Here is a 27,739-nt window from a genome sequence, read left to right on the forward strand (position 1 = left end):
AAGGTCAATGGACAAACTAGAACATTCAGCTCCCGGCACTTGAGAGTCATTCCTTACGCAAGGAATATCTTTAATCCGGTGTCTATTATTCACGTGAAGCGGAAAAGAAAATCACAAAATTTTGTTGCCATGTTCAAGATTTGCCAATTTGCACTGGATTTGGACCAATAGAAATAAAACCCATTTTGTGATCCAATCTGAATTGAGTTTTTAAAGGCAGGGATGCCAAAGCTTGGAAAGGTTCATTCTTTTCTTGTAGATAATGGCAGAAGGCTATGTTATGCGTGTCAATCCAGGAATTGGTCAATTGTCCATTCCAATGAAGTTTCTGCCAAAAATTAAGCAAGTGGCTGATGCGAGGGCGACCAACGTAAAGGCCACCTGGTCAAGTAGCTGAAGTGGTCCAATGGACCAAGCCCGATTTGCGAGGCCCCAGCAAATACGTCGCCGTTCTAGCAGTGAAAATTTATGAACAAGTGCGACGTCGTTTTGCAATGAAACAATAATTCTGAACCAGGAACAACGACTCTTTAAAGCATAACGCTCCCAACATTTGGGAGCCAAAGCGAGAGCAGGGGAGAGAGGGAGAAAGTGATCAACGCCAATTACATTTTTTTTGAAATTAGTGTTGATATTAGTTTGTATGAAAGATTTTTACTTACGCGGAAACCATTAGCTCTTGTTTTTTAGTCTTTGTAAATCATTTATTCCTTGCTTCAATCATTCACGTGCCTTTGTGCTGCACCAAACTAACTTACATACCATGCATGCATAATGATTCCTATAGAAGCTCTGTGTGATGCTACGCCAATTACATCTTGATGAAGTTTTGTTTTCCTTTTCTATTCATCAAATTAGAGGAAAGAATTTTAGTCAGCGCTGCATGATGCCTGCTGTCTTCTGCCAATATACTAAGAGACCTTTCACCCCTCTCCCGTAATCGAACTGACATCATTGCCTTTTTGAGTTAGCTTAATATAAGTGGTGAAAGATTTAATGTAGATAAAACTATTACATGTGATAGTGAATGATGTTTGCGTCAACCTTTAGAACTCTATCTCTACCATTATGACACAACTGTGTGTGTCTAGCGAATTGGAAATTTTGTTGCTATTGCAAAGCTTATTTGTAAAAAGCAAATGCCTCGTCACCAAATTTGACTATTGAAGTGTTTTCCCTTGTATTCAATGCTGCTTGTTCCTAGTTGCAGAGGTGGTAAAGCAAGTTCTTATGTTAATCCGACAATTTAACTGACTGCAAAACCGTTAGCCAATAGCCACTCTGTTGTCAGTAATGGAAAAGATAAGATTGTTTAGAGTGTTTTTACTTGTTTAATTAGCAACTTGGCATTCAATATTGTTTCTACTTGTCTCTTACAATGAATTACATTCTTGGGAGAGCCTCCTCAATGCCTTAAGCCACAAAACACTAATAACAATGAAGTTTCATCGGTCCTTAGAAACGTAAAAAGCCAAACCTTTTCTTCATTTAAATTATTTAAGAATTAGTGTCACGGGCCTCGGAATAAAATGGAAGAATACAATATTTAATAATTTGAGATTAAAAAATGAAACTAAAAACAAAAAAAAACTTTTATAAAAATACCAAGACCAAAAATAAAAAAGAAATGACTAAAGTTGAAATACCAACAACCAAGCAGGTCAAGTTATAATTTCCAAGAAAACAAGAGAAAAAAAAAAATCAACTAATAACAAATCAGACTACCACTAGAGATGTGTGTTACACCAACAGGAAGATGGAAGATGACATAACGATGCTTTTAATGACAATGTGAAAATATAGTTTTGAACACTAGGAGACAGAACATACATCTCCCACGCACCGTTGGGTGTGTCACACACTCACATCCTTTCTTGTTTTTTTTTTAATTTGCTAAATATCAAATTACTCCTAAGATGACTTTCTAATTACAAAAAAATAATTGTGAAAAAACCAGAAACACCTCTTGACCTCAAGCTTATTTTTTTATTTTAAGAGTATTTTCATCTCTTTATTGTGTATTTTAATTGTTTATTATATTTTATATTTGGTCAAATAACAAATTGCCAGCAACTTAAAATGTAATAACAAAAAAATCATTATGAAAATACTAAAATATCCTTTATGCTAGGTTTAAATGTTTTGCTTCCAAATGTATTCTAGTCATTTTACTATGCAATTAAGATAAAAAAAATACTTATTTATTATTGATCAATTTGAAAATGATAAATAGATCATATAAAAAGATTTCAATGCCCTTGAAAGCAAGCATTAAGTGTTTTTGGATGTAAAGGTAAAACTATCATTACACTGTTTCAATGAATAGTACTCGTAAGTCTAGAGCTATAGTGTTTTTCCATAGATCGATCCTTATATTCTTTTATTATTATTAATTTCAATTTTGATATTCTTGTATTTTTGTATAATTGAAATTTAAGTCATTTTGTTACTTTTTTTTTCAAAGCTGGTTTATATTTTTAAAAATTGTTATGGCATTTAGAAAGTAATTAGTGATATACTATTAGTTACTCACTAGATTTACTTTAAAGAAAAAGGTAGATATAAATAAATAAAAAAAGAATAAAATACATGACCAATAAAAATTAATAAGAATATTTCCATCTACAATTTCTCATATTTATTTGTATTTATCTATTTCTTCAAAGTCGGTTCATAAAATAGTTAATAAGATGCTACTAATTACTCCATATAAACACCATAAATTTTCTCATATTTTTCATATAAAATTAATTAAATAATTTAAATAATTGCAACTTCAATAATCTTTAATCTAACTTATCTTTTTTAATAATTTTTTCTATAGAAGTAATTTTATACCTCCCTCTCCACGATACATGAACAATAACGAATAGGATCCACATTGCAGTATTCACATTTCACACATAGAATTGATGGTGACGAGGTACAGAATGAGTAATGCAACAACTTGAGACAGGACAGGTCATCTTCTGTATCCTTACTGAGTCAAGAGGCACATATACACCGCTTGGTATAAAGAAAATTGCCACGAACTACGAAGGGGCACAATCCGCAGAATCAAGATGTATTTTCTTCTCTTGTGATAGTGTTTAGGACGCGGGAATCAAACTGAAAAATTGAGTAGGAACAGTGGCAAGACTTTCTTCTGCTGCTTACCTCTTTCTTTGAAAGATTAATTATTAACGATGACTGTTTTAAGGTTTCCTGAGTGCCTGCAGCGTTCACTGTAGAGGAGTTTAATCTTCAGAAACTTCCGATTACCGTGCCAAAAAAACAATAGTCGAGACAGATGGAATGGATCTACTCTGGCGAGCCTTGTACGTCGGAAGTAATTAGGCAAACACAAGAACAAGATAAATGTAACAGGCAAATAAACTACGCTTTCTTTTCGCGATAAAAAAAAAAAAGAAGAAGAAGCAGTTCCGGCATAGCATTCCCTGATCTGGTTTTTGATTCTTGCGGAACTGATCATCTGTTCATGTTTTAGACTTCTAGTTAATAGCTTAGTTACCTAAGCAGAGTGTTTTATATCGTGTCGCAAATATGTAAGAAGGCATCGTTACAATCTGATTGGCTGTGGCAACAATTTTCTCACTATCAAATCGGAATAATACTGATTTGTAACTGCTTTTTAGGTCTTGGCTAGAATTAAAAGCAATGGTATATGTTAATCTTTATCGAGGTTGAAGTAAAAAGTTGAAATGTCAGCATAAAAAAAAAAGGCCATGAAGACTAAATGGGCCCTTTTCTTGGTGGGGAAAAATTCTCCAAATAGAAATCCAAAAAGCAACCACATTCCCACTCTCTCACCATCAGAGCAAAGCACAAAACAAAAACAAAAGAAAGGAAGGCCAAGCTAGAAAAAAAACAAGAGAAAGGAAATGTTGAGAAGGCTTCACTTGCACTCCACTCACAAAACAATCCCAGCTCTGAGACTCACTGCACTCTTCTTTCTCTTCCTTTCTCTCAGTAACTATGGCAACTTAGTCAAAGCTTATGTTTTCATCTATGCAGGCTGCTCTCAAGAAAAGTATGATCCCAACTCTCCATTTGAAGGAAACCACAACTCGATTCTGTCTTCAGTTTTTAGCTCATCTTCTGAAGCTTCTTATCATAGCTTTGCCATTGGAAATGGAAGCTCAACACCCCCCGAAGGAATTTGCTATGGCTTGTACCAGTGCAGGGGTGATTTGAGGACTATTGATTGTTCAAGATGCATTGAAAGTGCTGTTAACCAGATAAGTTTGGTTTGTCCATACTCTTATGGTGCTGCTTTGCAACTTGAAGGTTGCTATGTAAGATATGAGCATGTTGATTTCTTGGGAAGGCTTGATACGAGCCTGAGATACAAGAAGTGCAGTAGAAGTGTAAACAATGATGTTGAGTTCTTTAAGCGTAGAGATGATGTTCTTGCTGACTTGCCAACAGCGATGGGATTTAAAGTTAGTAGTTCAGGTTCAGTAGAAGGTTATGCACAGTGTTTAGGGGATTTGAGCTCAAGTGATTGTTCTGCTTGCCTCGTGGCTGCTGTTGCGCAGTTGAAGAATCTATGTGGATCAGCTGCTGCAGCTGATGTGTACCTGGGTCAGTGCTATGCTCGTTACTGGGCATCTGGTTACTATGATCGCTCTTCAGGTTTGCTCCACGCTTCCTCCCTTCTTCATGTGATTCTAAAAGTAGAAAGGTGCCCTAATTTTTTCACTAAACACAAAGGTAAAATCTATTATTTCATCCTTTGTTTTCATAAATTCATCAAAAGAGCCCCATTATTATCGATTTTTTTCAAATGAACCACAACATTTTTTTTTCAAAAAATTAAATACAATCTGTCAAAATTAAATATTTATCTAGCAATTGAATTTTTTTTCACCTTTGAGTTATTATCATCAATTTTTCTTTCATATCCTTTTTAAGTTAGCAAATTGTATTCAATTGGATAAAATAATCAAAATTAATAGAGGGATTTTTCTTGATAAATTAGTAAAAACGCGAGCAAATTAATAATGGGTTTAGTGAAAAAACAAAAAAACAAAAGCTTATGTTTTTTCTGTTCACCAATCATAGAGGTAGGCTGCAAACAAACACATGATCCCTTTGTTACAAAAGGGGCTTAAAACACATTGAAATGGTTTTGAAAACCAGAGCAAGATTTTTGTAGAAGTTTCGTAGATATTAATATCTGTTTAAAATCTTTAAATTTGTATTACATTATGATCCTATCGAATGTCACAAATTGATTCATATAACCCATCCTAACTAGCTAGTTGGAAATCTAGCCTTGGCTGTTGTTGTTATATGCAACTGTGTCGCCATGCCTCCATGGATTGCTCTAAAAGCACAGTAGAATTTGCCCGCAGTGACAATGTATGCCATTCCATCCTTTGTCATTTTGTGCATCCACTAATCATTGGTTGTATTAGGTCAAGAAAACGAAAGTGACCACTTTAGTTTTTTTTTCTTTTCTAAGCAGTGAGAAGGGCGGTAGGAGACCATTTGAATTTTCTTCCCAAACAAGAAGTCAACAAATATTTCTTTAATAAAGTAAAGCATCAAGGGATAGGGGCACTTTGGTCGCTTTCTTTTAGGCACTTTCATTTCTTAATGCATTCCTCTCTATTCTATCTAGCTTTTCCCCCATCTTCTTCTTTTTTAATTACTCAAAAAAAGATTTCTTTTTCGTATGAGGCGTTGTTAAATAGTCCGGTGGATAGAAAAAGTGTCGACTTCCATTATTTTTCAGTGATCAGGTCACTTGCACACTTCTACTATGCAGATGGCACAATTAGGTGCCATGATTTCCCTCAAAGTTCCACTTGAAAGAAGAGCAAGATGGAATCTTAGAACAATGATTTTATACCCCAATTAGTTGAATGATTATGATCCTAAATTCCTTTGTCTTGTTACAATTCAATGGATTTAAAGAACAAAAATGTCTGAACTTTTCCAAGTGCGAAAATCTCCTTTTCACTAAATTATTTGCCACAATACTTGTTTATGTAGAATCTATTAATAACATAGTAGAATTGAAAGGTTGAGGATAAATGCTTTAAAAGGAACAACGTTATGTGCTAGTGGCAGCTTTGTTTAGTCTCTTTTCAAGCCAATTGCAGAGGACTAATTATTCTACTGCTTTTGCTGCTTTTGGTGTTCGTATAGATTCCTCCAGCGAGGACGATGTGGGAAAAACAGTAGCCATTATTGTTGGTGTGCTAGCAGGTCTATCCATCCTCATCGTTTTCCTCTCGTTTTGCAGAAGAGCTATGGGTAGGAATTTTTCTGCAAATTTATGTTACTTTTAGTCTCATTTTAATTATATATGATATAGGTTATTGAATGATAGCTTCTTCAATGCAGAGTAAAGCACAGACATCTCGCAAATTATTGAAGGGTAGTCATGTGGAAGCTAGGTCCCTATATCGTTTTTTTTTAATATTTTTGTGAGAGACCGTTTTTTTACTTCTGTCCTTTCAATTTTCAAATGTAATGAATTTTGACACAGAAAAAGTTGGTGTTATCCTCTGGTATAAAGTAACACTAACCTCAATCAACTTTAAAAGAGCTGCTGATTCCCTTCTCTTCAATTCTTTAGCATATTATTTTATTTTATCTTTGCTAGGTGTGTGTTTGATGATAAGCTTTTTTAATTTGAAAATACAGGTTTTGAAAAAGCTAAAAAGATTTTTAGTATAATTTATATAAAATTATGATGATTAATCAAATAATTTTAAATTCATGATTGGAACGAAACGCAAACTTTACCGGACCACTACACATAAATAAAGGAAACCTAATTTACAAGGCTATACATTTCTCTTCAATCTCTTTTGTTATCTATTATCTATTAGCCTATTACCACCTTGCATTATCGTGGGGTAATTCAGTTTTCTGTCAGCAGCACTAGAAATGTGTTAACTGACTGTTCAAAACCACTAAAATGGAATTTTTCTGACTATTCACTTTGCATTTCTTCAATTTCTGAAAAAATCTCTGGTCTTTTCGATCAGGAAACGGTTTTTCTTTAGGTTTTGATGGAATTTGTGATCACTATCACCTACAGGTCAATGAGCTCTCTTCAATATCTATGAGGTCTCGACAATTAAATTAAGAATCTTAAATTCAATCCTTTTTTTTAGTATTCTTAATCTTGAGCCAGAACCCAATTCCATGCATGGCCTTTTGTTAAAAATCTTGGATGATTTATCTGTTGTCTGCTGCTGTACCACTCCAACAATAGGCCCAATATTGACACCCTGCTTTTTAATGCCTTATGATCAGGAATACAAAGAGAAGTAAAAAAAATTATAAATCTTTTAATTATATGAAGAATATTTTTTTTATGGGATAAAAAGTGAACTTAATAACGCTTAACTATTAAACAAAAAAGATTTCCAGTTTTTGTGTATTCCTTGTTTTATAGAACATTGAGGTGTGGGTTGGGCTTGGGCCTCAAGGAAAATAAATTCTCCGGTTGTAAAAATATTTTTATTTTAGACGCATCACAGAATATTTTATACTCAAGACTGTTAAAATATTTCATTTTAGTGTATTTCGTATGCACCATGTGGTTTTGTAATTCTTATTTTCCAATATTCCCATTATGAATTATCATAATTAATTATTATTTTATGTTTTGTTTGATGGATGCACTTTCATATCAGACTGATATGTTGAAAAAAAACATCTATTATATTAATTTTAAAAGTTTTTAAAAAGTAAATTTCATTGATCCAAAACCGATGTTTTGAAGTTCAAAATTAAGTTATTGAGTATTAATTAGGACTTGGTTGGGCTTGAAGGGAGAAAAAAATATTTGGTTTGTGGAAATATTTGAGATTGTTTTTAATTGATTTTTTTAAAAATAATTAAATTGAGAATTGAATTTTATAATTTGATTTAATTTTAATTTTATAATATTATAATAATCTCATTATATGAGTTACAGGTTTGGAAAGTTAATACAGATTGTTTCAGGTAATTGTTTAGGTTTTTTTTATTAATTGATTTTTTTAACTTCAACTTTTAATTATTAGATTAATTAAAAATTAAATTTTATTATAAGATCGCAGATTTGACAGACCAATCGAATTGATATAATATATTGTTGTTTCAATAATAATAAAATAAATTTTTTTAACAAAATTATATTTTAATTAGTCATTCAAATAATTTTTTAATCCATCAAAATTAATCAGGTTATATTAAATTAAACCTCACATTATTTATTTATTTATTTTACTAAAAAAAACTTGTTAAGAACGCTTATCCGTGAGAGGAACATCCTCCAAACGCTAAAGTATGTTCCTTTCGTTTTCTTTTTGTTTTTGTTTTTTTCTTTCGTATGTGGCATTGTACCTCGTGGAGTACTTCTAAACTTGCTCACTTTCTTCAGCATCTAGGTGTACAAAAAGTCAACATTTATGAACACAGTAAGCAATTTTGTCGGTTGATTTACATGGGTTTGGGTTTTTATTTCTTCTAGTCTTTTGCTTGACCAAATTGAACACGTATGTTAACTATATATATAGACTCTAGTCGGATTAGAAATTTATATTAAAACCATGATGTTGTTTGTGACTTTTTATAATATTTAATATGGTATTCTGAGATTTAAAAAAAATAAAGGTGGTGGAAATACAAAAACATGTTTTTTATATTTTAATTTTTAAAATATAGGAATTCATTTCAAAAAATTTTATAGAGACTGATTTATTTCATGTTTATATTTCTTTAATCAAATATTTTTTATATTTCTTGTATCTATTTTTTTATCCTGAAATACTAGTTAAACAGAGTAAAAAAAATTAGATAAGTGTTTGGGTTTGAGCATTAATCTTGCCGCTTTGACTAGAAAAAATAATCATTACAAGATAAAATCAAAACGCTCTTCATCAAAATAATAAAATATATTTTTTCCAAGGAAATCATTAATACAATTGATATTACAAATGGTGATTACATTGACATGAATGAAAAATCACAATTATTTCTTATACTGAAAATTACAAAGAAAGAACACTATACTTGCTGGAATATACATCATGATAAACACCTTGTTCTTCCCTTTTTCTGCAAATGAAGATTTAATATTATTTTTTTTTTCCAAAAGAAACTAAATTTACTATACCCCAGAAATTAAGAACATTATATGTAAATAACAGCCCCTTAATCAACCATCTACATAATCGGAACGAATAATTAAAGGCCGGCGGTGAATGGCACGTTGGTGGCCGGCAACCAATTATTTCCCGAAATGAAGCTGGCCACAGTGAATTGTGATGCCACGGATGCACTAGTGATAACGTGGTAGCCTTTCCAGTTAACTCTATTGGCAGTAGAGGATCCAGGGCCAGTATTCATGTATTCTCCATAATATAAAGTATCGAGAGCAAAATTACCACTCCATGGCATCCAACCAGCTGAGTTAATCAAGCTATCAAGGTATGTTTTCATGAAAACAGTCCTTGAGTATTTTTGCCATGGCCTTCCGAGGTATGTTTTAACGGAGCTTTGGACTGACTTTAAGTCGGAAGCAGCAGTTACCTTACAATTGTGAATTGAAATTCCGGTGTTTTGGTTAGGGTCTGTCCTCCCCTGAGCGGTGACGGTGTTGGTCTTGTTAGGAGGGTTTCGTGCATAGATGTTACAGTTTTGAAAAACAACTGCAGCGTTGCCAAATATGAAGTCAACAGTGCCATAAATGTCACATTCTCTGTAGAACTGTCTCTGAGAATGGACATAGAGAGTGTCTTGGTATCCTTCGAAGCTGCACTTGTAGAACACCGATAAATCGGAGCCGGAACGTAAGGCAACTGCCTGATGATTTTTAGCGCCGGCTGTGTTTCTAAATGTCATGTCTCGAGCAATAAAATTATCTCCAACCACGGCTGAAGATATTCAAAACGATATTATTAGATTTCAGTAATTATATATTTTCATTAAAATAAATCATCGCGATTATAATATTGGTATATGCATAAAAGATGAATAAACTTGTTGCAAAATAGCAAATATCGAAATTAACTAATTAATACCTTCAGACCGGAGTATAAAACTCAGGATAATTATATAAAATACATGTCTAATCATTGATGGAGTTATATCATAATGATTAAAGTATATATCATGAACCGAGTTTTCTTGACAATATAGATTATTTTAATATTTATACTCTTCAAAGAAAGTTGCGATGTTAATTAATTACAAAAATGAATAGCATTCTGTATCGATATCAGTCTGATGAAGCAAAGTAAATTAATAAATAATAGATAATAAACAATTTTAGAATATAATGATTGGTGGCACAAAGACAATGCTTGTACTAAATTAATTAATCCTAGGCTAGCCTATAAGACCTTCCGAGTGGGGAACCCCCTAGCTTAGGCTTCTAGCTAGTAATTGCTAAAAATAATGTAGTTCCTTCCTCTCAACGCAATCCAGAACCTATCCGCTACCTTTTAGCATAAAGGACCATCCAAACCTATGTAGATACTGTGTGGTCCCTAATTAATATGAGAGACGGGTTCCAAAAGATTTAAATTTCTAATTATCAGTTTTGTCTCTTTCAAGATGATATGCAAAACTAATTAAGGACCCTCGTGATTTACATTTTCTTGATGTTGGAACTTCGCAAATTCTTTCATTTGTAAATTAGTAAAATAAAATTACAAATCTAACAATATCTTTCTATAGTTTCTTATTTTTTTTAATCCAATAACATATTTAGTTAGTGTTTGTGCTCACCATTTAAATAAGCTTTGATAAATATTTAATTTTTTTATATAATTTTAGATTATTTTAATATGCTAATATTAAAATAAATTTTAAAAAATATAAACTATATTATTTTAATATATTTTCAAATAAAAAATAATTATAATTACAATAACAAAAATTAATCCAATAATCTATCCAAACTTTGATGGGACTTTTTTTTTTTGTTTGACGTGACCGTGTGACCTTAACTAAAAAGCAATATCCATGTATCAAAACTTTCCAGCAATGTACAATTAATTCTCAACAAGGTCAAAAATATTCATTAGGTTATAAAGACAAATTGATTGAAATTAAATGTTTATGAATTGATTGGGGATACTCACCAAAAGTGGCTGACTTGAAAGTTGTAGAGCCTCCTCCGACGCTTTTGCTACCGGTGACAATTGTCTTCCCAATGCCATCACCTACCACCATAACATTCTTCACTTTTTGTCCTACCTCAACGTTTTCGTTGTATGTGCCTGCCTTCACATATATCACATACCTCCCTGACCCTGATCTTTTCGATGCCGCATCTATGGCCTCCTTAATGGTCTTGACGTTCCCTGACCCATCTTGTGCCACCACAATGTTCGCCTGAGAAGCTGGTGAAGATGATTGCAAGAGTTTCCGGTCGCCAGGTCTGACCCACGAAGGGAACCCACCATTGAAACTAGGTTCGCTATACGGTGCCTTGTTAATAGCCAAAGTATTGCTGATTAACTGGGACACATTATTACTCATCAAAGGCAGCATATAGTCAGTCATCCCGAATTCAGCGAACCCGGTTCGGCACGTTTCTAGGTTGGTTAGAGCCGTGCTGAGCCATGTTTGTGCATCATCTTTTGTGCACTCGCTGCCAGTAGTTTTGTTGAGCCAAAGAACGATCTCTTGATAGAGCTCAAGGCAATCTTCCCATGCAGCTTTTTCAAGCCCATTTCTACATTTTGAGCCTAGGGAGTACGTATTGACTTTGCCATACATGGCACGTTCCAAGGCTAGTTCAATAGAAATTTTGAGAAAATCGGACTCATGTTGGATGGGGGTATTTTTTGGGTCATGGCTTAAAAAATACTCACATGGTTGTGGATTAGGTGTTTTGCTACACCAAGAATTTACCTCATCGTGATTGTACCCCAAAATGGTCGAGGAGAGAAGGAAAGACACGAGTAGAAATGTCAGCATAATTCGAATAGCCATGGATATTGGCTTATCGAAGGTACACGATGGCAAGTGAAAAATGGATTTCGAAGAAATGGATATGACTTATAGAGAGCTGATTAGGGTTTATGACCAGTTTGTGTGGATTCGTGTTATAAATCGATCGCCTTATATAGCAGCTGAGTAGTGAGTTGGTTGTAATAAACAATGGGTTACAATATGCTTGCACAACCTTCTTTCTTGATTCGGCGTTATTTGATTTGACAATTCGCTTAGGCACCAACCGGGCTAGTTTTGGACGAGGAAAAATTGTAGATGTTGGGAAGCAAGATTAAGTCATGAATTAGAATAAAATCAGGCGGGGTCAGGATATTAGTTTTAGGGGTTAAATATTTAGAAAAGAATTAAAATCTATTAATTTTAGAGTTAAAATTTGAAATTATTCAAGAAAGAAGCACGGAGGAAATTTTGTCTCATGTTAAGACTCCCGTGTAATGATAATTTATGTTAAGACTTAAAACTGGAAGAGGCACGAAAAGCGACAGTTAAAATTTCTTATGCATGCAGCATGCCATTAAGAGTTATTAATTACTAGAACAAGGAATTAAGGCTCAATTAAGAAAACACTTGGATGAATTACACCCAGCTCCTTCGCGGATAGGCAGATCGTGTTATTCATTACTAGTCAACCATTTTGCTCATCCGTTGATACTAATTATTTATATGGATGGCTAAGTTAAACATCGAAACGGTGGCTTGTTAGGTGACTTGATTTTACTAACTGCTTTCCACCAAGGGAAAAAGGGGCCGAAGCTGCAAGTTGAATAACAGTATTAGACACGTTTACTTTTTGTGATTAAATGAAAGTTGACAATTATGCGAGGGACCTTATATTAATTATGACCTTTTATTATGTAGTTAAATATAGTCAAATAATCATTTAATTTACAATTATAAGGTAAAGAATCAATAATAATTTTATATTATTATATATTTAACACATCATAGTAAAAAAAAAGTTGAATTTAGAATTTATATAGATATACTATTATCTTGTATTTTAAAAGTTATAACAGATCAATAAAAAATTCCTAAGATTAAATCAAGGAAAGATAAATCACAAGTGAAAAGAGTATTTAAAAACATATCTTATGTTAAATAAAATAATAGATAATATGATTGATATAAAAAGTTTAGAATATGTCACCAATCTTTTTTTTTTAATAATCATGGACGAGAGTATATTTTTATAAATTAAATGCTCACAACTTTAGTGACATCTTCAAATTTAAATTTTTTTGTATTTATATTTTTAAGTTTTCTCTTTTAAGAGCATCTCTAATGGGTGTACTGAATGAAAAGCTAAATGTTAAAAAATATTATTTTAGTTTTTTATGTTTATTTTACACACTCCAAAGGATGTATTAAACAAAATACTAAAATATATTTTCTCTCTCACAAATATTATTCATATATATCTTTTAAAAAAATCAAGACCAACAAAGTAGGACCAGTAAAAAATTAAACCAATTAAATACAACCAAATAAAAAATAATAACATTAAACTTATTAAGAAGTAAGAAAATACTCGTTTCTTCCACTCCAATATAAACTCTAATATAATTGGCTTTTTAAATAAAAAAATTTTATTAGAGTAGATATAATAAAAGAAGAAAAAACTTATATTTATATTATTTAAAATACTATTTTATTAATATAACTTTTCAAAATAACTCTTTTTTTAATGGGAGATGCATAAAGTCCGTAGGCTAATTGAAGAACATCACCTGAAAAGCCAATTTTGTTTTTTTGGGGGACCACAAATTCATGTAGTTCCGTTTTATTATTATTATTATTATTATTATTCGGCTTTTAATTTGAAACCATCCTAGATGGATAGAGATCATAGTTATTAAACCCGACTCGAGGGTTGACCCGATAAAGAGGTTGGGTCTCGGGTTTTATGGGTCAATCCGGATTAACCCGGAAAAATTAAAAAAAAAAATTAAAATTTTAATATTTCATATGAAAAAATACATATAAATATAGATTATACATATTATAAATAATGAAGTTTAAAATAATATTTTAAAAAGTTTTTTATCCCACATTAAAAATATATTATATTAAGCTTTTAAATTGAAGTATTTAAATTAAAAAAAAAATTTATCCCACATTGAAAAAACATAACTTTTTTTTTTTGGAATATAGAGTATATATACTAATAAGTTTCAAATCCCACATTAAAAAAACATAACTTTTTTTCATGAGAACATAAAGTATATATATGAAAGGGCTTCAAATCCCACATTGAAAAGATACTATATTATTCTTTTAAGTTGAAGTATTTAAACCAAAAAGTTTTTTATTCCACATTGAAAAAACATGATTTTTTCCTTGGGAACATAGAGTATATATACTAATAGGTTTCAAATCACACATTGAAAAAATATAATTTTTTTCATGTGAACATAGAGTATATATATGAAAGGGCTTCAAACCCCACATTGAAAAGATATTATGTTATCATTTTAAGTTGAAATATTCAAACCAAAATTTTTTTTATCCCACATTAGAAAAAAAAAAACCTAGGTCTCGTCCGGGTTCGCCCGGGTCACCCGGGTCTCCCGGGTTTGGCCGGGCTATTGCCACAGCTGGTCTTTTATTAAACTTGGACCGGTTCAGCCACCGGGTCTCAGGTCGACCCGCTGTACCAGGCCAATTTAATAACACTGATAGAGACTGACAGAGACTGTAGATGATGGCCTGGAGACTTTATTTCTACTTGCGAGCTACGACTTTTGTCACTAGCTACGACATCAAATAATTGAAAAATCATGAAAGCTGGAACTAGTAAATAACAGTTAGACAGGTATACTTTTATCTAATTTTTTAAAAAAGTTAAGAAGGAAAGCATGTAATTTTGACTGCCAAGCTGAGTTCATTTGTTCAACGCAACTCTATTGAGATGTTAGTTGAGATTTTAGTATAGTATGGTGCTTTTTTTAAAAAAATAACAATAATAATTAAAAATAGCAAATTTTTAGAATATTTTTATAATTTTAATACTAACATATAAAAATTATTAAAAAACACTAAAAAATTATTATTTTAATATATTTTTTGATGAACAACAATATAAAAAATATTTTAAAAAATTATAAGGTATCACGTCACAATGTCAAACTAGGACTTAGTCTCAATTTTCTTTTCTTTTTTAGGATGAATTTTTTTTTAAAGGCCTTTCCTTTTCTTTTCTTTTTGGCAAAAAGAATTGTATATATAAATATGTCCATTGTTTTACGTAACGAAATGCATTAGGTTTGTCAAATCCATGCATATCTAGAGGAACGGTAGGCAAGCTACGAAGCATTGATTCTATATTCATTAAATAATGGCCAAAATCTTCTTGTTCTTTCAGGTGAAGGCTGTCTTAAGCATTTGGGGGACATGAAATCTATTGGCGGTTTTCATTTACAGAAATACACAGCTATCAATTTTCCTTGAAAATAATTAAAAGAATTAGAGTAGCTAATGTCAAACTGGACAAGGAATTTAAAACAATTAGTTGGACACTCATGGTTAACCTGTTTTGCATATTCCCTTTCCATTATATCATGATATTTGTGGTGTAATTAAAGTGTTTTTTCAAGTTTTTTTTTTCTCTATTAAAAAGATATCAAAACAATTTTTTGTTTATATTTTGTTATTATTGATATTAATATATCAAAATCACCTAAAAACATTAAAAAGTTAATTTTATTTTTTTTAAGATAAACATATTTTTTAAAAATACTTATAAATAAAAATTACCACATTTCCAAACAAAAATACTATAAACAATATATAGTTGTGCGGATAAAATATATATGCATGGTAAATCAAGTTTCTCTATTTGGTGAAATAAACACCTTCATTTTATTTTTGGTGAGGGGTTTGATCTCAAGTGTCCATAAAATATATAAGTTTTTATTGACAATAAGTATGAAGACTCGATCAAAGGTAAACTTCTGCTAGCGCATAGCCGGCAAAAGCTACACTTTGTGTTTGTGTTTATATGATACCAAGTGATTTGAGTCCCTTCTGGCTAGTATCTGGAAAGCACATAGAAATAACCGAAAGAATTTCTTTGGTGAGAAATTAATTTGAACAGATTTATGCTTTGACATACTGCATACATATAGTTTATCCTGAGGTCAATGACCATTTCGAATCTGCCTTCTGCAGTTAAAATCTACTGAAAATGCAGGCCTACCAACTTTAACTAGTTAATGTATGTGTGCCTTTTTTATTTATTTTTCCTCTTCTTGAGAAAAAATATATACATTGTTTTTGTGGTAAAACATGAATTAATTGTGTACCATTATGTGCACGGTGCATCAATGTGGATGCTTCACGCAATACTCATTTTTGTTGATAATTAGTAACATATATATATATATAGCTTTGGAATTTAGGCTCAACACGGGAGATGCAGTTATCTATTATATGTTTCTTTTTCACATTAGTATAAGAATTTTTTTATTTGCAATTTGCAAATATTTTAGTTTTGTTTGAAAGCCTTCACCAAAATTAATCCAAATTGTCAATCATTTGTGCATTTAAGTAACAATCTCTAGTTTTAAAGGGATTTATGCACTGTGAGCTTCATCATCATTTTTATTTTTATTTTTATTTTACATATGGAAAGTCAGCAATAGAAATTAAGTACATTTTTTTTTTAATATTATTGTACAGCTATCCTGCTCTTATCTGACAAGCAGGATTATGCCTTCCGGTTAGCTTAATGTATGGATATTTATTAACAATCATGGAAGAATGAGATAATTTGGCTGTTGGTGAGGATATATACGTGAATCATTCTCCTTGCATTTATTAGGACGACATTCTTGCATCTTTTTTTAGAAAAATGATATAGATATGGTTCTCTCTCCGCGACCCGAAACCACTATATGAAAAAACCATGCTACAAACCGTCTCTTCATTAGCTACAATTGTCAAGATGGATACAATATTGAAACAATGCAATTTTGTACAACTATCTCATGCTATGAAAGAGGGGGCCGGGGACGTCGAACATGGAATATTTTAGTAATAGGGACTCCATATTTGGATTGAACTCTGTCAAACACAACCAATATAGAGTAGTTTCTGTTATATGATAAGAAGGGGGAAGACGAGTAACTTATATTATATATTAACTCTTTTAATAGAATTACAAATGGTTTCATCAGTGATATATTATATTTATTAATAAATATCCTGACAAATAAATAAAACTATTAATGAAATTACATATGATATTCCGTTAGTTATATAACAAACTTCTTGAGAAAAATATCAATAGAATGAAATGGGTAAATATTTTTTTGAGATGCTTTGTCCATCTATAAATTTCTTAACAATTTATTATTAATAGACCAAAAATTATCAATAAGAGTTTTTTTCTGAATTATTTTTATTTGTGAATCTATTGATAAAATATTTATCAATAAATTATAAATATAAATACTTACAGAAATTTTGGTAGATAAAATTATTAAATCTGCAATGGTTAGGCTTTACACCCTAATTTTATTTAAAAAAAAAAAAAAAAACACGCACACATAATCATTAATGGAATATTTTGACTTCCTCCTGTCCACAGCCCGCTTGGGTTCATCATTCAAAACACGGCAGTACCACAAAACCATGGTTGGTATATCAATTCAGTATATCAATTTCATATTGAATTGCTAGCTAAACCCTTTTGACCAAAAAGTTATTGTACAAAAAGTACGTTCTTCTCACAAATGTTTTCCTTCACACTTGAAAAGATAGACTACGAGTTTTAGAAGTTAGGAGTAGATAAATATACGATAACGGTTGTATTTTAAAATAATATTTTTAAAAAAAATATGTTCAAATAATATTTTTTTTTATTTTTTAAAATTTATTTTTATCAGTAACACATCAAAAAAATATAAATCAATAAAATATATATTTAAAGCAAAAAAATAATTTTTATTTTTATTTTTTGTAAAATTATTTTCAAAACACAAAAACAGAAAAGCTAAAAAAACATGAGTATAAAAGTATCACACATTTTTCAATTGGGCATCACTGTATTACATAATGCATGTCACTTGGACGGAAAACCTCAGCAGACATGGATAGGTGGACTGAATTGAAAAATGTCTAACACCTTTGAGAAAAAAAAATCAAAGTTTAGCGGGTACATGAGAATTGGTAGATAGTCGATGAGCTACTCTAAGGTTGGCTCATATCATTTTCATTTACTTAAGATTTGGTTTGAATTGAAATAATTCTCATTGTATTGTATTATAATAATAATAATCTCTTCCATCATATATATGCGTGTGGCAGACGAAATAAAACAAGATGCAAAATTGCAAATCAATTATCAAGGACAGTACTGCTAATAAGTACGTTGTCTCGTAAGACAAGATCAACACGTATACTGGTACGTACCCAATCTACCACCTTGCCACATCATCGCTATCTCACTTTTATTAAATATTTTTTTAAAAGTGTAATAACGTTTCTTTTTTAAATAATGTTGAGAAATTTATTAAAATAATATTTTTTTTATTAAAATTATTTTTAATATTAATTTATTGAAATAATCTAAATATATATATATATATAATTTTTTTCTTTCTAAAACAACATAATTACAAACACATTTCCACACAATCTCTAGCAAAAACGTTGTTACCGTTACAAAATCTACTTCCGTCCAAAAAGCTCAAAGCCAGCACCAGTGTGAGAGTCTTTTAGTGTTTTTATTCATCTCGTATTGATGATTAAACAAAATCTCATGATTATTGTAGCATCTGCGTGTACATCATGGCAAGGGTCAAATATACATGGAGAAAAATTAAAGTTGTTATTTAATAATTAAAATAAAATTAAAAATTCTAAAAAAACAGCATTGGTTTTAGAGATTAATATAAAAAATTAATTATGTCTGAGAAAATAACGATGTCACTCCCATTAGATCCTTTCTTATTAAAAATTATTTTAATTATGTGCTTTTTATTTGAGATATTTTTTAATTGTTATTAATTATCTTAATATTTTACTATATTTTTTATTATATAAAATAAAAGAGTTTTAACGGTCCTAAAAAATAAAAGACTCATTGATTTGATTATTAAAATTTAGAATCAATCTTAAAAATGATGAAAATAGCCCTTTGATGTAGGTCCTAAAAGAGACTTATAAGAAAAAAAAAAAGAATAAATTAAGATTAAAAAATTATTAGCAAACTGATGCCAAAAAAATAAAAATAAAAATCAAATTCCCATTTGCTTAAAATATTGGCGAAAAAACTTCAGTGATATATATGAATTAATCTACTATTTAGTCTGAATTCACGCTAATTTAAACGAAACATATCAACTCATTAGCCATGCAAATCCACACAGAGCATTTGTGAGTCCACAAGAAACATCTAGACCTAAACAAAACTAGAAGTCCAAACCAAAACAAAGTTGTCGCCCAATTACATGAAAAAGGAGGCCCGCAATCGGAATACAGAACAACAAAAGACGGACTCAACAAGCCCAGTAAACATTGTATAGGAACCCATTTTCACGTTTTGAAGATCAAACTAATTAATCACTAAGAACTTGCCCAGCATCCATTGCGTTCTTTTATTGGCATGCATATAGCTAGTTAGAGCCGGGGGGGTGTCGGTACTGATTCAGCAAAGACCATAACAGCAACGAAAAAAAAAAGGAAAATGAGCTTAAGCCTTTTCTACTGCCTAAATTGCAAATCTCATTACTACTGACCCTTGTTTGATACTTTTTTGTAACAATAAAAGCTGAAACTACCCGTGTTCATCTGGCTTAAAATCATTGATCCCTAAAGTTGTATAAGATACAATCATTTCTTCCGTCCTTTTTTCTGCTAGAAATCTGCAAATATTATGAATAAACTACGTTGTTTCCTTCTCATCTTTAATAAACTTGTTCTTCTCTAATTTAAGCAAAACGCATCATTTCACTTAGGTTTTGTTTGTGGTCCAATGTGGGTTCATGGAGATTAACTTATGTGGAAGAGCATGAGTTCTGGCTTCTGAGTTCTTTTGACCATGAAGAAGTCTATTGAATGCAATGTGGAGATGGCCCCGTGTTTTGTTTTCTGCTGGTTAATTGACATTCATGGGATAATGGAGCATCTGGTTTGGATAATCAAATGTCAAATGATATTTGACATTTGATTAAAAGAGATTCTTGTATGTTATGAAATCCAATTCCACCATCAAAAGACCTCTTAGCTTCCCAGTTTTTTACTTGGTGTTCTTCACTTGTTTGGATAATTTTTTTTTAATCATTTTCCTTTACTTTTTTTTTTTAATTTTGCCCCTATCAAATTACATCATGCCCTCTAATTTTTCTATTACTCCCATATCAGTCCCTGTCACGCTCTTTGTGCAATCCCCAAGGCAATTTTATCGGTATTGTCACATATATGGCACTATTGATTTCATATTTGGTGATGCATCTGTGGTCTTCCAAAATTATGACATATTTGTAAGAGGCCAATCAATCACCAAGACAACATGATAACCGCACAAGGAAGAGACAATGCTAATGAAAATACAGGAATTTCTACACGTGGATGTCGAGTGAGGACATCACAGGAATTTGCTGCTGTCAAAAGTTCGTTTAGGACTTAATTAGGCAGGCCATGGAAGAACTACTCAAGGACAATAATTTTCCAGTTAGATCTTGATGGTTTAATCGATCCAAAAAGGGGTGGAGAGAATGGAAAGACAATTATGCTCTTTCGACTTTGTTTTTTGCAGAGTACCAAAATACAAGTTTTGGTGCATCTACCGCTAGAAGGGTAAAACGGCCTGGCTTTCATGTGCTTAAGAGCCCCTTGTTGAAAAAGAAGGATAAAGTGTGGTAATTAATTTATAATAACAATGCAAGCTAAAGAATAAGAAGAAAAATAAAATGAATGAAATTTTACTGACAGTTTTTTCAAAAGATACACCGCTCTTTTCTATATCTTTCTATATTTATGTATAATATTTAAGATTATAAGTCTATTTATAAGCTTTTAAATCCTAGATAATCAATGAACTAAACTATTTAAAAAATTCATAATCTAATAAAAAAATCTAATATTTTAATTAAATAAGCTAATATTTTAATTAAAAAAGAATTCTAATAAATTAGTTTATTATAAATCTTTTTTCATCAAGAATTCCTATATTAACTAAAATTTATTCTTTAGATAATATTAAAACTCTTATAAACTCTAAATCATATTAGTCTAAATCTTAGTTGATATTAAACTTCAACATTCTCAAGAGGTTAATCATTTTACTTTGAGTAGGTTAATATAAGGCTAATCTAATCCTTTTAGATTGAGCTTTTTAATTTTTTTAAAAAATTATACTAGCAAGTTTTGCAAAAGATTAATTTAGATAGATTTAATATATTTTTATTTTAATATTAAATTAAATAAAAACATCATTCAATTATGGTTAAAGATTAATATTTTACGAGATGCATCATCAACATCTAGAAATTGTTTTTGCACTTAAATTATTTTTTACTTCAACCCACGATAAGATAATTTGCTAGTTTATACATAAATCTAAGTAATTCCAGGTTGATACCCCTAGTAAGGAGTATTGAGTATTTTATATTATATATTTGGAGGGACTCCAGTGTAGCTGTATCCATAAAATCGAAATTTATAAATGAAACTAATCATACATGGATATATCAACGGACATGGACATCATCTTTGTAAGAAATTGATTGCAAAACTTGAATTTGATATATGAAACGTAATAAATTAGCTAATCATCATAGGCAATCATTACCGTAGCTTATTTTCATACTTACTGAATAGTTAATCACTGAGATTTAATATTCTATGCTTATCTATTTTTAACTTAATTCTCTTGATGAATGAAATTTCTCATTTATAGAATAAAAATAATGACAAGAAAGAATCTGTGAAAGAAAACAGGGAAAGTTGTAACCATTTAAAAGACAAATCCATAAATGAAGAGTTAATTATGTATGATGAATTTGGTGAAAAACTTCAATAAATCTCTTGGACTTTTTCATGGCCAGTAATGAATTAGGTTATATTGTTGTGGATTGTTTTGATTAATATTATGGTAATGATTATTTTTTTAAAATTATTTTGTTTGGAAATATATTAAAATAATTTATTTTTAATATGGACTAGAAAGAATTTTTTTTTTTGTGTATTAAAACAATGGGCATGTGAATTAATAACTAGACATACATTTAAATAAATGATACAATAAATATTAAGAAAGTCGGAAATTATTATCCTCGCTGTAACCACCACCTATACCTTTTGGATTTACTTTTTTAAAGGTTTGTGACGGTTTCTGTGAGATATTATAGCATGTTTGGGGATTTTAGGTTAAAAAACAAGAGAAAAGTAAGAAAAAGTATGAAAGGGGCAAGTTTTTGTTAGATATTTAACAGTAAAAGGTAAAATTAAAACTTCTTAAAAACTGTTGGGGTTATAATGGAAATGTAACAACTTAAAGGGCAGAAATGAAATATTGATGAATCTTAAGGTCAACATTATATATTCTACCTTCTTTTCTTGTTGCAGTATGCGGCTCAATAAAAACCCACCAGGTGTCTCGGTTGACCTTGGTTAAAGCTTTGACTTATAGACACCTTCAAATTTCACCGGTTCATCTACGTCTCCTCCGTTTTCCTTCTTTCAAAACCCTAGCCTCCATCACCAATCCCACCGAAGCAGTAAAAGCAAGAAACAGAACTGATAGGTTTCATGGCCGGTGGCTCTGATGCGACTGATACTACAGCTACTATTACCTTATCGTGCGCTCGATGTGGCAAACCTGCGCATCTCCAGTATTTAATTCTTTCAAAAATATCTCTCTAAACCTGAATTATTTTTTAATAATTATTATTATTGTGTGATGTTTATATAAATGTTTGTTTATTTAATTAATTTTAGGTGTCCAAAATGCATGGAATTAAAGCTTCCTCGTGAACCTGCCGCTTTCTGGTAATCAATAATTCTATGATTTTTTTTTAAATTAAATAGATAAATCAAGTTTTCGTTTGTCTGTTTTTTTGAATTAGTTCGCAGGATTGTTTTAAGGCGTCTTGGAGCTCTCATAAATCAGTTCATACGAAGGCCAAGGAGGAAGAAAATAGGGATGGAAGCAGTGAAGGTTGGCTATATTGTGTGAGGAGAGGACAGGGTCGAACTCCGAAACTTCCACATTTTGATTGGACTGGGTATTTCTCTACGATTTTTGTTGTTTTCGATTGGATTGCATGTATCTAAACCCTTTCTGTTATCCGAATTTTAGTTCTATTGGTTGTGAAATAAGAATAAGTTTCGTTTTTGTGCAGGGGGTTAAGACCGTATCCAATATCTCCCTATCGTGTTGTTCCTCCTCACATTGATCGACCTGATTGGGCAGTTGATGTAAGGGTTTTTTTTTTTTTTTTTTTTTTTTTTTTTTTTTTTTTTAATGTACAGTAGTGGCTTTAACTTATTGTTGATTTTAGCGAAACTTGATCATAAATTTTCCAGGGTGTTGACCACTTTTGATCCGTGTATTGTCCATTGACTCTTTATTTCTCATTTGTTTTTATCATGTTACATAGCCAATGAATGCTTGTTTCCATTGAACCTCTATTTTTGTTTCACGGGCATGATGTAGTACTGATGCACCTTTCTTCGTTGACAATAATTCATAGGGAATTCCTAAGATTGAACCCAGCAGTGATTTCCAGCATGTTGTGGAGGTAAACCGTATTCTTAACCTTCTACATGGTTATTATTTCATTGTTTGACGTGTAGTCATGGTGGACTTTATTTTCTTTTTTCTATGTTCCTCTTTCTAAATCTACTTACCTATGTCATAGATCAAAAATCCTGAGCAAATTGAGAGAATGCGAGAAACTTGTCGAGTAAGTTGTTGCCTGCCTCCCAACTCTTTTAAGTATATTCGAAAGTGAACCTGTCTTGCTTCATTCTTGTCTATTAACCTTCATGCCAATTTCGTGACTGTATTCTTAAGCTACGATTGCATTTGTGGATAATAGTAATGTCAAAATTCTCTATAATGGGATTAATATCTGATGAATCATTAGTGTAATAAATTATATTTAAGATCTTCCATGCTGTTTCTATAAAGATAATTAAGTAGGATCTGCTTCATACCCAATCAACAAGCACTGTACCAGCATCATCGACCATTGCTCTATCTGTTTCTTCCTTTATTAGGTGAAAAACAAGAGCACAAAGAAATATATGCCCTGAACAAGGAAATCTAACTTGCAGATTATAAAAATAATGGACCATCTGGGATGAGAAGCCAACTCCTATGTGAAAATTAATGGATGATATATTTTTGCATGGACACCACACATGTAGGAACAGTTTTGTTTTCCAAGTAACTTCAAAACTCTGTAGCTTTCCACAGTAGTTCACACTCACACACACACACACACACATATTTTCATGTTTCTTTTTTGAAGGTTTTTCATTCGAGGTGAGGAGCCAGGGGTGGATTTATTTTTCTTTAGGTTAGGTGTGATTTTTATTTTCATATTTAATGCAATCAATCTAGGATATGGCAATCTTATCTTGATTTAGCATTGCAACAGCTTACAAAGTGTTTAGGCTATAAAGAATTGAGTGAAGAAAGCAGATCCATGGTCTGACTCCAAGTTGGTGGAATTGAGACTTCATTAATGTCTTCATTTTAAAGCTAAATAATGGACTGCAAATGAGTAGAGGACGTGGGATGTTTTTTCTTGAGAAATTGCAATTGAAGACAACTTCCACCTAGTTATAATATTGAACATTTTCTGAAGAAATCAGCTTTTTTGCATGTTCTGACTCTTTTGTTTGTAAAGAATGGTGCATTATGTAACCATAACTGGAATTGTAACAGCACTAGTTCACCTTGTTTTCTTGTTTGTGTGTGAATTTAAAACACCTGTTAATATCAGATAGCAAGGGAGGTTCTGGATGCTGCTGCACGGATCATTCGCCCTGGTGTGACAACAGATGAAATTGACAGAGTTGTTCATGAGGCAACTGTTGCAGCTGGTAACTAGATGTTAATGATTTCAGTATTTATCCTTCTAGCTGTGCCTGAGAGTTGTTCACAATTCATTAACTCCTAGTGAATAGGTGTCATTATTCGGTCTTCACTTTCGTTTGCTAAACCTTTTTTTCTTGAACCGTGCTGTAGGTGGATATCCATCTCCTTTAAATTATCACTTTTTCCCAAAGTCATGCTGCACGTAGGTAGTCCTATTGTGTACCATTTCAATATGTTTCCTTCACTTGTGATCCATAATTTAAGAGGTGGTAACTGTCTGTTGTAGGTCAATCAATGAAGTAATATGCCATGGAATTCCTGATGCCAGGTATGAATCAAGTTCAATCCTGTAAAATATTGTAATCTTGCTTTCTCGTGCACTGAATGTGCGCTAATACATTCTGGAACCATGGTGTTTTAACCTATTTGTTTGTCATATAATATATACCTTTTAATTTTACCCATGCATGCTATCATATTTAGTCGATAAAACTCCATTAACATGAGTGGACTTTACAACCACTATGACTGCTTAAGTTCTTATAACTTCCTGATTTTTCTTCTATTTTTCTTTTTATTGCTTCAGGAAATTAAAGCATGGTGATATAGTAAATGTTGACGTGACTGTGTATTATAAAGGTGTCCACGGTAAGAATTTTTTTTTGACTTGTTTGTGAGCAAATCAAGTGTGATGAAGTTAGTTCTTGATCTAGTGGTTGATTCATTGTGCAGGTGATCTTAATGAAACATACTTTGTGGGAAATGTTGATGAAGCATCTCGACAATTAGTCCAATGTACTTATGAGTGCTTGGAGAAAGCAATATCGATTGGTATGTGCCATTTTTTTGTTCTGGTTGTACGATCTGTTGAACTTATGTTTGAATTCTCCATGTTCTATCACACTCTGGCTGATGTCATGCTTTGCTTGTATAAGTTTTCACCCAGGAAACTTATCGATTTTTAATTTTAAGAATAATAGCTAATTTAGAATGTAGTAACTGAAAAGGTCAGATGTTTAACCAAGTTCTACCTGTTTGACTTTGATATGGATTTGCGGTGTTTTTTTGGGGTCCAATTATCTTGTTAGATCATCCCATCTAAATTCCGAGCTCTTATTTCTGAGTTTTGCGCCCTTTTACTTTTAGTGAAACCTGGTGTACGATTTCGTGAAATTGGAGAAGTAATTAATCGTCATGCTACAATGTCGGGGTTGTCTGTGGTAAAGTACTTCAGCACTGTCATTGGATGAAATCTTCATAGTTAGCTGTTGACCGTGTTAATAATTTCCCTTGTTTTTTTTGTCAAAACAGGTGAAATCATACTGTGGTCATGGTATTGGAGAGCTTTTTCACTGTGCTCCAAATATTCCACATTATGGAAGTATCCTCAGTAAATCCAGCTTTTTTTATCTAGTATTTAGTAAAGAAAGTAAACCAATGTTTGAGGCTTTGAAAATGCAAAAGGATGCTGAACTGCCCCTTCAGTACTATATAACCTAATAGATTAAGCCTTTTTTTTTTTGTTTGTGCGCATTGTTTGCCTTAAACCAGAGCAGGAAATAAAGCAGTGGGTGTAATGAAGGCTGGACAGATCTTCACTATTGAACCCATGATTAATGCAGGTAAATTTACAAGGTTCTATAATTGATGGAATTTCTCTCAAAGCTTTCATTGCCCGTAGCTTCTAACTCAAATGATTTCCCGAGTAGGGGTTTGGCGTGATCGGATGTGGCCCGATGGATGGACTGCTGTCACTGCAGATGGCAAACGCAGTGCTCAGTTTGAGCACACCCTTCTGGTAACTGACCTTTTGGCTTTATCGTCATGACCCACCCATTTACTTCTGCCTTGAATAGTTATTGCTGTCTACTTCTGCCTTGAATAGTTATTGCTGTCAATTATCGCGGTCGATTTAGACAAGTGGCCCTGCATCTTAATTGCATCTGGGTACCATATCTGGGAATTTCTTCGCACTGCAGTGATTTATCACTCTTCAATTTCTCATTACTTGATAATGACAACTTCATGTATAATCATCCTAGCATCGCATATTTATTTTTTTGCTGATTATATTGTTATGCAGGTGACAGAAACTGGAGTAGAAGTTCTTACCACAAGGTTGCCTTCATCGCCAAAGGTGTACCCCTGGCTAAATGAATAGTTATTGATAACTTGTTCCAGTGAGGGTGTAGTACCATCAAGATCCGTTCCTACGTTGTGCCATTCATGACAGGTCATGAAATATTTCGTGAGGACTTCTGGAATTTGTGTTTGTAACAATCAGCACACTAAACGTTCAATTTTGCATCAAGGCCCCTACCTTTATTAGAGATGTACAATAATTTCATTTATATTTTGTTATGAATTATGGATGTAACTTTTTTTAAATAATGACGATGAGTGTGAACGTTTTTCAATTTTTTTTTAAAAAGCATGCTTGCAGGTTTTTGGCACAACCTAATTAGTGTTTTATGGATTTTCCTAGTGATATAAAAGAATTTTGCACATTCCAGCTGCTTGGGCCTTTGCATTATTGCTTGGTTGGTGAGGTTTGGATTTTTTATTGTTTCTGTTTTTTTTTTCCCTGACAACGAAATTGACTTGATCTACACTTACATTGGAAGACATGTAGTGTCTAGCTTGTGCCTCGAAAGGCTTCTGTTCATAATTGATCTTCAGGTCAATTTCATGTCTTTTCTTCTACGTCGTTTTGAT

The 27,739-nt window shown here is 31.8% G+C and overlaps 3 protein-coding genes across 3 annotated transcripts; 2 read left to right on the top strand and 1 right to left on the bottom strand.

Moving 5' to 3' along the window:
• Positions 1-3,772: 3,772 nt before the first annotated feature.
• LOC118041328 (plasmodesmata-located protein 8) lies at positions 3,773-6,574 on the top strand. Its single transcript, XM_035048613.2, has 3 exons — positions 3,773-4,635; positions 6,157-6,264; positions 6,355-6,574. The coding sequence occupies exons 1-3, from the start codon at positions 3,882-3,884 to the stop codon at positions 6,357-6,359; spliced, it is 867 nt and encodes a 288-aa protein (XP_034904504.1). The 5' UTR covers positions 3,773-3,881; the 3' UTR covers positions 6,360-6,574.
• A 2,320-nt stretch (positions 6,575-8,894) lies between these two features.
• On the bottom strand, positions 8,895-12,061 carry LOC118041326 (pectinesterase 2). The gene is made up of 2 exons (XM_035048611.2): positions 11,097-12,061; positions 8,895-9,884 (listed from the first exon to the last, which is right to left on the bottom strand). The coding sequence occupies exons 1-2, from the start codon at positions 11,950-11,952 to the stop codon at positions 9,196-9,198; spliced, it is 1,545 nt and encodes a 514-aa protein (XP_034904502.1). The 5' UTR covers positions 11,953-12,061; the 3' UTR covers positions 8,895-9,195.
• Positions 12,062-22,553: 10,492 nt separating this feature from the next.
• Positions 22,554-27,441, top strand: LOC118041325 (methionine aminopeptidase 1A). Its single transcript, XM_035048610.2, has 16 exons — positions 22,554-22,808; positions 22,915-22,965; positions 23,043-23,201; positions 23,319-23,394; positions 23,670-23,717; positions 23,838-23,882; positions 24,930-25,029; positions 25,175-25,226; positions 25,311-25,352; positions 25,611-25,672; positions 25,757-25,855; positions 26,171-26,244; positions 26,336-26,405; positions 26,581-26,646; positions 26,734-26,822; positions 27,108-27,441. Exons 1-16 carry the CDS (start codon positions 22,726-22,728, stop codon positions 27,183-27,185), a joined length of 1,194 nt encoding a protein of 397 aa, XP_034904501.1. The 5' UTR covers positions 22,554-22,725; the 3' UTR covers positions 27,186-27,441.
• The last annotated feature ends 298 nt before the right edge of the window (positions 27,442-27,739 follow it).

The sequence above is a fragment of the Populus alba genome, chromosome 14 (assembly GCF_005239225.2).
Source record: "Populus alba chromosome 14, ASM523922v2, whole genome shotgun sequence".
Classification (NCBI taxonomy): Eukaryota; Viridiplantae; Streptophyta; class Magnoliopsida; order Malpighiales; family Salicaceae; genus Populus; species Populus alba.

Bases quoted from the DNA above. Each gene is read 5' to 3' on its own strand.
- LOC118041328 (XM_035048613.2), top strand. From the start codon at position 3,882: ATGTTGAGAAGGCTTCACTTGCACTCCACTCACAAAACAATCCCAGCT. The intron at 4,636-6,156 runs GTTTGCTCCACG...GTGTTCGTATAG, and splicing joins TTACTATGATCGCTCTTCAG to ATTCCTCCAGCGAGGACGAT.
- LOC118041326 (XM_035048611.2), bottom strand. From the start codon at position 11,952: ATGGCTATTCGAATTATGCTGACATTTCTACTCGTGTCTTTCCTTCTC. The intron at 9,885-11,096 runs GTGAGTATCCCC...GAATATCTTCAG, and splicing joins TTTCAAGTCAGCCACTTTTG to CCGTGGTTGGAGATAATTTT.
- LOC118041325 (XM_035048610.2), top strand. From the start codon at position 22,726: ATGGCCGGTGGCTCTGATGCGACTGATACTACAGCTACTATTACCTTA. The intron at 25,227-25,310 runs GTAGGTAGTCCT...TGTCTGTTGTAG, and splicing joins TTCCCAAAGTCATGCTGCAC to GTCAATCAATGAAGTAATAT. The intron at 26,245-26,335 runs GTAAAGTACTTC...TTGTCAAAACAG, and splicing joins CAATGTCGGGGTTGTCTGTG to GTGAAATCATACTGTGGTCA.